Source organism: Phlebotomus argentipes, unplaced genomic scaffold, assembly GCF_947086385.1.
Source record: "Phlebotomus argentipes unplaced genomic scaffold, Phlebotomus argentipes genome assembly scaffold_18, whole genome shotgun sequence".
Classification (NCBI taxonomy): Eukaryota; Metazoa; Arthropoda; class Insecta; order Diptera; family Psychodidae; genus Phlebotomus; species Phlebotomus argentipes.
In genome coordinates this window covers 14,963,907-14,974,537 of record NW_026776177.1, presented here as the reverse complement: position 1 = coordinate 14,974,537, position 10,631 = coordinate 14,963,907, and the positions used below count along the sequence as shown (strand labels likewise).

Here is a 10,631-nt window from a genome sequence, read left to right as displayed (position 1 = left end):
GAAGGTCAAGCGGAAACATCCAAATGAAGTGTAGGCAAATTCAAAGAACTACATTAGAGAAGATTATGTAATAATTCATTAATGAATCGCCTCCATGGGAAAATCAATCGCTTTAATTACACGTAGTTTTTAAACGTTGATGGCTGATTCCTCGTTGAGTGCTTTCTTCATTGCGGCTCGTAATAACATTTCCTTGGTGTTTTAGCAAATATTCAAGGGAATTTCACACTGACTTTGCGAAGAAATCATTCATAAGTTCCCCGGAAAGGTGATAGGTAATTGTTTTTGAATAATAGATTAATTTTCACAGTGATGTCACAGTTTTTCAAAACTAACCTGTAAACACTTGAAGATTTTTTACAATTTCCTTCTTTTTCAGCGGAAATCCTTCAAAGATCGCTTTGTTGTGATGGCCAGCACGAAAAACGTGTACAAGCTGTTTGTGGGAAACATTCCTTGGACTGTCGGCACTCGGGAGCTGCGCTTGTACTTTTCCGAGTTTGGCCGGGTGCTTCAGGCTAACGTGGTCTTCGATAAGAATACCGGTCTCTCGCAAGGATACGGCTTCGTGAGCCTGAACAAAGAGGGCCTGGAGAATGTAGAGAGCAAGCAGCAGCACATTCTCGAGGGATACACTCTTCATCTGGACAAGAACAACTAGTAGACAGAAGCTTTAGAGTTCTTAGTATCGTTAGAATAGTTAGAGATTTCCGGAGGATGATTGACATGGATTTTATCGAAGAGGAGAGTGAATTGGAGGGGACATTCAATGCAGCAACAAAATATGTGGAGGAAAATGTGAAGAATTTCACTCAGGAGCAGCTCTTGGAGCTCTACGCTTGGTACAAGCAATCAACGGCGGGAGATTGCGAAGGAAATCGCCCAGGAATCTTACAAATGGCTAAGAGGGCCAAATGGGATGCTTGGAATAGAGTGAAGGGAACCCAAAGAGAGGCAGCTTTGGAGAAATACGTAGAAATTGTGCGAAAAAACGGTAATTTTTCGCCTTCTGAAGTCTCAGGATCTAAATCAAAGTCTTGGGTCTCGGTTTCCACGCAAAAACCCGAGGATGACGATATTCAAGATGAGGACAAAACAATCTACGACCATGTGCAGCAGAAGAACTTTGAGAAGTTCGTTGAGGCGCTCGAGAACTTCGAGGATGTAAACATTCTGGATGAAACTGGATTGAGTGTTCTGCACTGGGCAGCCGATCGAGGGCAAAGTGAGATGCTGCGACTGCTTCTGAAGCGTCCAGAAGTCAACGTGAATGTGTTGGATGAGGACGGACAGACACCTCTACACTACGCCGCTTTCTGTGGCCACCCAAAGTGCGCCGAGATGCTGTTGGACGCGGGAGCCGACACGAGTATCAAGGATGACCAGGATCAAACGTGCCACGACGTCGCGTGCGATGACAACATTCGCTTCCTGCTGACCAAGTAAATTCACGCTTTCATTAAATCACTGAAATTTGTCTATTTCACAACTAGAGAATACAATTGTGTAGAAAATCACTAGAATTTTTATCAATGGTCATTCGCCATCGTCGTCAGCGTGTTCTTGCATTAACTCTTCTGGTTCTGCTCACTCTCATCACGTTGCTTCTTCGTGAAGGAGAGGAACACCTGCTCCAGACTCGTTTGACTGAGAGAGTAGCTCTCAATGTTGAGCGTCTCCTTCGCTTGCTCCATGAGTCCAAACATGCTGGACCACTTGAGATTTGTGGTCGGAATATAGAAGGTCAGTCTGCCCTGATATGATTCCCTGTCAAGGAAAAGAGGCCATTTAGCAATTCATCTGATCAACATTAGGTCTTCTTACCTGAGTATCGCACTTGTGAAGTTGGCTAATACGTAATCTTTCACCCTCTTGACAGCTTCATTGATTTCTCCTTCTGGATTATCGCCACTATCCGAAGTCCCAGCAGCATCCTCGACTAGGGAAAGACTGCGGAGCAAAGAAAAAAAAAACACCCAGTTAGTGAATTCAAAGAAAAACTTAGGTCTCTAAGAAGCCGTTCTGTTTGCTGATTATGTTTCTTTTCAATGGCTTATGTCCCATTTCCGGCGTGTTTTTCTGGTGACTCCTCGTGTGAATGACTGATCGTTTGTCTTAGGAATGTTTAAGGTGAGATCAGTTTATTTGGGATACCTTTTAAGAAATCCTCTTCGGACTTTCTTGTGGCCAAAGTTTTCGGACTCTTCAACAGCCTGTCGCAATCTAAATAGAATTTAAAGATCCTGGGATTAAGCACGAGATCTCCTGAAAGGGGAAAGTGTTTTCATTAAGAATTCATTACCTGTCCTCGAAGTCCCTCTTGAGTTGCACGACGAGGATGTAGCCTTTGGAGAATTTATTCTTCAGATGTTGTGTGCTTCCGAGACACTTGAACTCCCCATTCACCATGATGGCCAGTCTGGAACACAGCGCTTCGCACTCTTCCATGCTGTGTGACGTTAGAATAATACTCTTTCCAGAGTCGCGCTTCTTGCAGACGATATTCCACAGATGTCTTTTTGCTCCGGGATCCATTCCGGTTGTCGGCTCGTCCAAATACACCACATGTGGATTTCCGATCAGAGATACGGCCGTTGAGAGCTTCCTCTTGTTGCCTCCACTGTATTCTTTGACTTTCTTGTCGATATGCTGCATAAAGTTGAGTTCCACCGCTAAGCTTTCGCTGAGTTCTTTCATCTGAACAGTGGAGATTCCTCGCAGAAGGCAATAGATGTACAGAGTCTCTCGTCCGGTGAGATCATCTAGCAAAGCATCGAACTGAGGGCAGTAACCGATGATCTGATGAACTGTTTTCATATCAGTTTTGATGCTGATCCCACGAACCCAGGCTTCGCCTTTAGAGATAATCTCATCACCAGTTAACATCTTGAATGTCGAGGTCTTTCCGGCTCCGTTCACACCTAGAAGGCCAAAGCAGGATCCCCTGGAAAGATGTAAGCCTTAGTAAAATCTAATATCACGAATTGAATGATGGAGAAACTCACGATTCTACGCCCACACACAGTTGGTTAACAGCCAAGAACTTCCCGTAGTACTTTGTCATATCCTTGAGGACGAGATTGTGGTTCTCAATGTCCGTCAGAGTCATTTCTCTCACACGCTCTTTTTCATCTCTCACATCGTCATCCAGTAAGCCTCCCTCCTCTTCAGTCTCCGGGATGGTGACTTTATCAACGACATTCTTTCCGCGGTAGAACACTCCTTCCAGCACTCGTGTTTCCTTCAGCAGCAGGATCACCAGCATAATCAATCCCACTACAGCCATGTATGTGAGATCCCTGCCGATGCCTGGCGCCTTGAAGTCGAAGTATCCTCCGACACAGCATGTGTCAGGAAGATCCTCAACGCAGCAGTCTTCCGATGGCCAATTGCAAACACTGTTGCAGAATGGAATGATGGTGTTGAGAGTGTTGATGTTGCTCAGTCCATTTGAGAGGGCAAAGAAGGGGAAGATCAGGAAGGCCCAGGTTAATCCGTCAGCGATGTGAACTAGTTCTAGCGATGGAATTCGCAGTACAAAGACAACCTGGAAGAAGGCCACTCCGGTGAAGATTCCAATCATGGACATTCTGGTAAAGCCTGACGATGGCACTTCGAAGAGTAGAGAAAAGAGGTAGACAATAGGCATCATGGCAAATCCGAAGAAGGCTAGCAAGGCCATTACGCGTCCAAGTTCAGGTCCTTCAGACCATCCCTCTTCCTGAAAGGCTGCAAGGGTGGCGATCATAAGGCACGCTGTGACGAGGTACACTATATAATCCCAAATGAGCGCGGTGAACCAGAATGTGAACACATTCACGCCGGACACGAACTGCAGCAACTTGGCTCGACACATCCGTTCCTTGATGTAGAACATGATGAAGAAGGCACCAACGAAGGCCATGGCGAATGCTATGTTAATGGCTAATTGGAAACCCATGTTGTTTCCAACACTGAGGATGATCAAGCGAGACTCATAGGTGAACGGAACAGGATGATTAGTGACTGTGATGCCACATTGTTGGCCACAAGTTGCTCTGAGGATTGCGTTGTAGACGGTATCAAGACTCAGTGGAATAGTGTGAAAAGGTTGGTTGTTGAACCAAGCGGTAATCTCATTTCCTGATATTGTCGCTCCAACCAAGTATCTACTGTTGAAAGCCACAATATTCCTCCCAGCTTCCTCCAATGCTTTTAATTCCATATCCATGTCCGTCTGAATGAGCGTTCTCTCCGTTGGTGGATTATCAAACATCGCCACATATTCATTGAAGATGTTGATAGCCAGTTCAGGATCTGTTCCAACGAAGTAGTTCCGCTGCACCATGGTCACTGGATTGTTTGTGTAGGGCTCAAATGACATAGTCTTAGGCGGCAGAACCCAATTCACTGAGAAAGTTCTCGCAATCAAGATGCTCATGATTAGGAAACATACTGGAATTAGGTTCTGCAGAAAGAGTAGAATCCAGTTACGGATCGTGTAGAATACTTTCTTCATAAACATGGCACGCCATTGATTGATGGTGAGCTTTGAACCAGTTAAAAGATGAATGGTATCAGTAGAGTTTAGAGATCTCTCAGAATCGCCGCTGGTGTAATTTCCATTGCCATTCGTGGTATCAAGAGTGGTGTTGTTATTATTGTGTATCATTCCGTTCTGATAATCTGATCCCACCTTCATGAAGACCTCATCAAGCGTTGTCAGTGAGATACCATAGCTATCGATGCCTAGCTTTGTCGAGTGCTCTTCCAGTTCTTTAAGCATAGGCTGGAACATTTTAGAAGCACTATCTGGCAATTGGTAGGACAATTCAGTACCAATGTCGTTCTCAACTTTGATTCCCGGAACGTAACGATCGAGAAGATTCGTAATATCGTAGGTGTTGCAATGAGGTCCTTTGACGCAAATCTACAATGGAAAAATAGTATGAAGGACTAATATTTTGTTGTCTACAAATTTTTTCACCTACCAAATGATATCCCATGCCAAAGGTTTTCTTCAGGAAGAACGACGATCCATAACATTTCAGCTCTCCATCGTAGAGAATTCCAATACGATCACCTAGAATGTCCGCTTCGTCCATGAAATGTGTGGATAGGAGAATTGTGCGCCCCTTCTTCTCAGCCTGCAAAAGATCCCAGAGCGCTCGTCTAGCCGAAGGATCCATTCCAGATGTAGGTTCGTCACAAAGTACGACTTTTGAGCCGCCACACAGAGCAACACCCACTGATAATTTCCGCTTCATTCCTCCAGATAAGGTTTTGGTCAGTGCATCAATTTTGTTCTCCAACTCCAATATTCCAACGTATTTCTTCACTTCAGCATCTACTTGCTTGTTATCTAATCCTTTGAGTCGACTGTAGAACTTAATATGCTCTCTCACGGTTAAATTGTCAAACAGAATGTTGTGCTGCGGACAGAGTCCAAGGGAGTTTCTAACTCCTTCGATGTCCAATCTGATGTCCTTTCCATTTACCAGAGCTGTGCCAGAACTTGGTGGAAACATGCCCGTTAGCATCGACATGGTTGTCGTTTTACCGGCGCCGTTGTGTCCTAATAAAACCGTAATCTCATCATCATACATATTCATTGTGAGTCCCTGAAGAGCAACTTTCTTATTGCTGTACATTTTTCTTAGGCCTTTAACTTGAACACCGGCGTGTTTTCGCGCGGGGCCTGGTTCGAAAAACTTTGTATTTTGTGATGTCACAACATCTTCAACACCATTGTAGTCATCCTGGCCGCACCAGAATTTCCTTGTGAAGAGGAAATACCACTTAGAAGCCACACCAAATTCTCCAGGGAATACTTTCTCCACATATAATGCGATAGCCAAGTAGATTAGTGCAGTTATTATCATCATAATCATTGTGTGACCGACAGTGAGGTCGTCGTCAATGGTGACAGGGCGGAAGAGATTATTCCAAGTCAATCCTTCCATGTTCCCCTCGTGCTTCAGTGTCAGCAAGAAGCCAAAACTCATGGCAGTGTTGTGAAAAATGGAGACTAGAAGTTTCTGAGCAAGAGACAACTGATCGTAGTTCTGTTCGGTGAAGGTGTAGGGAACGTAGAAGATGAAGAAGATGAGACCCGCCACAGCAGCTGCTGTATTGGCCTTGGAGAAGAAGGTGCTCATCATGAAGCAGAACATTGTCGTCGCTATGCTGTAGATGAAGAGGTAGAACCACAAGATTGTCCACTGTGTGTGCGTGAAGACGGCGATGTAAGTGTCAGGAAACCAGGAGACTTTCAGCAAGATCGTGATCAATGTGATGGAAATAAGAAAGAAGATCATAATCTTGCAGAACCACGCGGTCCAGTGTAGCCAATTGGGCAGACCCATGATCTTCATGACTTCCTTCAGTTGTTTCTCCTTCTCAAGCGTAATGTACTTGACATTATTGATGCATGGAATCAGGAAACTGGCCAGAATCATGAAGGGTATGATCAGCGTGATAACTTCAAGCAGAACATCTCTTGTAAATGGTGGATATGGGAATCGTTGCAGGAAGATTGTTGGAATGATTGTTTCCGGATTGATCTTCTTCATTTCAATGAAAGTGACAGACACAGCATGCTGAATCGCTGCGAATCCTTCTCTGTAATATCCTGGCGGTATTCCACCGTCTGAATGATTCCTATTTCTTGGTCCAATGGACTGAAACTCCGGGAAAAGTCGTCCTGTTTGCCAATTGGCGCCTAATATATCCTCTTCATTTTGCCTCGATCGCAATTCAGCTGGAAAGCGCACTGCGTAGTTCATGTGATCTGGCAGACCTCCCAATGAAGCATATTCATCGTCAAAAGCGATTCCAGCAAAAGGTCGTGGGCGTGGTGAGGTTTGCATGATATCAGCCAGAACGGATGAGTTCTCCAAGGCATTTATTGTAACATTTAGCATTTCGCTCACGACATTCATAAGGCCATCCAGAGGACTCGGTGATGGTGAATAGGCGATTCTCCAGTCGATCAAATCTATAAAATTGCTTGCATTATATCTGCAATTGTGAGGAAAATATCCCGAGAATTAGTTTTAGTGGAGGAAAATGTTAAATATTACAATAGACGACAACTACACATATATTTAGTGCAAACTATAAGATACGAAAATAGTGAGTTCAGTGCTTTTAGCCGAAAGAGAAAGCACTTTAATCCTATTTCACTTCCGATTAAAATTTCATTGGAGAAAAACACCTGTTGAGGCATGCAAGAATGTGATTAGGGATAATTGTATTGTGCTGCAAGCACTTTGTTCGGTTCTACCCAGATTTCCCACCTCTACTTTTGATCAATAAAATTAATTGCGTGGTTAACATTTAGTGCAGTATTATAAGAATACAATTTTGACCGATTTTAGAGACTTTCAGTCAATATAATAGTTCTAAATAGAGTGTAAAGTGACAAAACTCCACTGTTTTACATACTTCGTCAATATCTTCGTTTTTAATTGTGGTCCGAGGAACTTTGAGATGAGTTCCTGCATATCAGTATCAATTTTAGGCGGTCTGTGTGATGTTACAGTAAAAGAGGTCAATTTTATTGATTCTCACGCACTATCAACAATTTACCTGAATGATTGCATGTATTGCAGAGGCAGTCGCTGATAAGTCAGGGGATCTTCGTAAGTTTCAGGCTCTGAGAGACTTCGAATGACAACGAGGAGGGATGTTATCAGTACAGGGATGACAATTTCGAGGATGGTGTTGAATTTGTGGCGCCACATTAGGAGGAAATTCTTCCACATGAGCAGAGAAAATTTGCTCCATTTTCTCGGACTGGTTGTTTCCATCGTCATTACTTGAAAATATTTGCAGATTGGGAAAAATATTATTGATATTTTCACATGGTAATTTCATTTTGCTTATCTTTATACGTCCAGATCATAAAAGGAAGCTCTGGAATGGTAAACATTGACGTAATGTGCCATTATGACTGTATCACAGGGAGAAGCTTATCAATGGGAAAATTTATATCTCGCTGATAAACTCCAGCAATGCCATTTTTTATTAGTTTCCTGGGAAAAATCAAGTTCACCACAAACTTTTTCACGCGTGTCCTTTTTAAATAATGTAAGAGAGAAAAGTGCATGTTGACGCGATATCGTGTAAATTCTCCTTCTCATTACTTAAGTAATAATTTATATAAAAGCGTATTATAAACACTTTACTCAGACAACCAAAAGACATATCTAATTGTGGGAGAGTTATGATAATCATCGGATGCAAATGGATTGAACATTAATATTTCAACAAATGAAATACTCTTATCTTACTTCCCAGCAAGTGACATTAATTCAGACTTTCGAGGTTTGCGTATTGATTTTAGATTAATTCCTCCAAATTGTGGGTGTTGTGATAAAGAGTTTTGAGTGGTTTTCTGTTGCCAAAATACAAATTCTCTCTTTACACCTGTTCGTACTTGACAGATAAGTTGACGAAAGTGGATGAAATTTTGCCCCACAAATCCCACGATATGTCCCAAAGATAAAACGTTTCATTTGAAGTTCGCATATCAGGAAATACTCGAAAGGGTGTAGCATGAAATAATTTGATATTGTAATACCATCACATGATATTGGCGATAATGATAACTCGAATTAGAGTTTGATGACTATGAATTGCACAGTTTTTGCTCAGTGGCATTAAATTAGAATTGATCTAGTAAAAAGTTAACATTTCTTTTCATTAGAAAATCATGGCACTGTGAAGAAAAAATTCTCCGGAAAACTCCCCCAAAATTGCTTTTCATGATAAAACCCTCAGACAAGGTCTTTCAAGTGCAGACGGTGGACATTGCCTTCTCAAGTACACTTATACTTTTATTTACAAGTCTCTCTTCTCAAAATCATTAAATGAATCACCTTTTTCCCACCCAGTGAAGAAATTCAATAGGTTATTTAATACTCTCTAACACTTCACCAGATACTTGGTCAATAGGATCACTTTGTCTATGGCTAGACAGCCTATTCAACTTATCGCGAGAGCTTTTCACTTTTCGGTCCTTTCTCTGCGAGCTGGTCAGGTGAACTGAGTAATATCGAGGCGGAAAAGTGACCAAAGAGCCGAAGTGTGGTGAAGCTTAGCGCAGAACGCGATTCCTTTATCGACTTTATTTTATGACGATGGAATTGTGATAAGAATGTATTTTGCGCGATATGAATGGGCGAATTTATTGGTTGAGGCGCACTTTTCCATACCAAAAAACGAATTCTTTCGCAATACATACGAACAATGCGATTAGGAAAATTTGTTGCCATTTTAACCATCATAAAACACGACTTCAAGACTGGAATTGCGACATCAACAGGTGACATATTTGCGTGGGAATGACTATCATGAATCATTTGGGGAGAGTTCAGGTGATCCGGGATCATTAATCGCTATCGATAACATTGCGAAACCTCAGCTGATTCGCACGTGATTCACGAGGGTCCATGAATTCCTATCTCCACCCGCCATTGCTCTCATATGATCGGTTAGGATGCTACAGTTGGCCATGGTTACACATGTGATAGATAACAAAGACTTTTACTTAGACACTTTATTGCCAATTCAAATAAGTACTGAATCACGTTGTGGGTTTTTGCTGGCTGATAAGTAGAAATTCAAATTGCAAGAAACAAAATAGTTAAAGTTTTAATAGCCAGAATGTTACAAAAAAATCACATAAGATTCGGAGTGTGTTACAAATCAATAAATTCACATGACTTTCGCTATAGCTATAGAATCGTACAATAACCCAGAGACCGTGCCAGAGAGTTATTATCGATTTTACCTAAGCATATGGCTAGTACAATTCATTGCCACCAAGGACGATTCACAGAAATATGGATGAACTTATAATTATTCACATCGCTGTACAACTTTCATGTGCTCTCGCGCATGTTCTCTAAATTACAATAAAGTGATGTCATAACTGCTCAATAAAAGCTTTCTCATCTATCAAAAAAAAAGAGAGAATTGAATCTCTTATCAAAGTGGTGGCCTCCAATTGCGTCACTAAAACTGAATCAGACGAAACGTAAACAAATACAATCTATAAATACTTTCAGTGGCTATATAATTTTTTTTAGTGAAGTTATAAACGTGGAGTTTTCCGCACATATAAGAGCAAAAGATAATGGATGTAAAATAATTGCCATATGACTCACACTTCAGGTATTATGTTTGATGAATCAGTAAGGAAGGGATTAGCAAATTTTTCATTGTCATTAAATAACACTCGCGAATTTAAGTGGATTAAACTTGCCCTGAGCCTGAACCTTATCACAGAATGTACTTAATGAATTCGGGTCAATGTGTTCGGCAGACGGGGAATTTGGAAGATTTATCAACAAAACACACTTCTGCTCTTGCAAGAGCTCAACACCGACTGAAAGCGTTCTATCTGGCGTTCTGCCGATTGGCGTGAAATACAGTGTATGATGAAAACTCGATTATTATTGAGCAACGTGCAGAATTTCCTGAAATGAATTTATTGGATAGTTTGCTACGTTTGGCTAGATGTTGGGCTCTGGGATATCGGACTTGATCTAGGATCAGGAGTAAACTTGACCTTGAAATGTGATTGATTATGAAAATAACATATATTTTGATCCCTTTCACACCTAGAATGCAGTTCTTAGGAAATT

General features: G+C 41.8%; 3 protein-coding genes across 8 annotated transcripts; 2 read left to right on the top strand and 1 right to left on the bottom strand.

The window, feature by feature from the left end:
* The first annotated feature begins 116 nt into the window (after positions 1-116).
* On the top strand, positions 117-672 carry LOC132260611 (SRA stem-loop-interacting RNA-binding protein, mitochondrial). Its single transcript, XM_059758848.1, has 2 exons — positions 117-275; positions 380-672. The coding sequence occupies exon 2, from the start codon at positions 410-412 to the stop codon at positions 659-661; it is 252 nt and encodes an 83-aa protein (XP_059614831.1). The 5' UTR covers positions 117-275; positions 380-409; the 3' UTR covers positions 662-672.
* Positions 673-717: 45 nt separating this feature from the next.
* LOC132260609 (acyl-CoA-binding domain-containing protein 6) lies at positions 718-1,513 on the top strand. The gene has a single exon (XM_059758846.1). It carries the CDS (start codon positions 718-720, stop codon positions 1,444-1,446), a length of 729 nt encoding a protein of 242 aa, XP_059614829.1. The 3' UTR covers positions 1,447-1,513.
* On the bottom strand, positions 1,473-10,346 carry LOC132260608 (phospholipid-transporting ATPase ABCA3). Of its 6 annotated transcripts, none has more exons than XM_059758842.1 (9): positions 10,152-10,346; positions 7,570-7,798; positions 7,426-7,506; positions 4,971-6,999; positions 3,006-4,909; positions 2,303-2,944; positions 2,155-2,223; positions 1,825-1,950; positions 1,473-1,767 (listed from the first exon to the last, which is right to left on the bottom strand). In XM_059758842.1, the coding sequence occupies exons 2-9, from the start codon at positions 7,794-7,796 to the stop codon at positions 1,569-1,571; spliced, it is 5,277 nt and encodes a 1,758-aa protein (XP_059614825.1). In that variant the 5' UTR covers positions 7,797-7,798; positions 10,152-10,346; the 3' UTR covers positions 1,473-1,568. The 6 variants fall into 6 exon arrangements, with proteins under 6 accessions (XP_059614825.1, XP_059614821.1, XP_059614826.1 ...); XM_059758838.1 differs by lacking the exon at positions 10,152-10,346 and adding an exon at positions 8,862-9,014; XM_059758843.1 differs by lacking the exons at positions 2,155-2,223; positions 10,152-10,346 and adding an exon at positions 8,862-9,014.
* Positions 10,347-10,631: the final 285 nt, after the last annotated feature.

Bases quoted from the DNA above. Each gene is read 5' to 3' on its own strand.
- LOC132260611 (XM_059758848.1), top strand. From the start codon at position 410: ATGGCCAGCACGAAAAACGTGTACAAGCTGTTTGTGGGAAACATTCCT.
- LOC132260609 (XM_059758846.1), top strand. From the start codon at position 718: ATGATTGACATGGATTTTATCGAAGAGGAGAGTGAATTGGAGGGGACA.
- LOC132260608 (XM_059758842.1), bottom strand. From the start codon at position 7,796: ATGACGATGGAAACAACCAGTCCGAGAAAATGGAGCAAATTTTCTCTG. The intron at 2,224-2,302 runs GTAATGAATTCT...AATTCTATTTAG, and splicing joins AAGAGGGACTTCGAGGACAG to ATTGCGACAGGCTGTTGAAG. The intron at 1,951-2,154 runs GTATCCCAAATA...TTTGCTCCGCAG, and splicing joins CGAAGAGGATTTCTTAAAAG to TCTTTCCCTAGTCGAGGATG.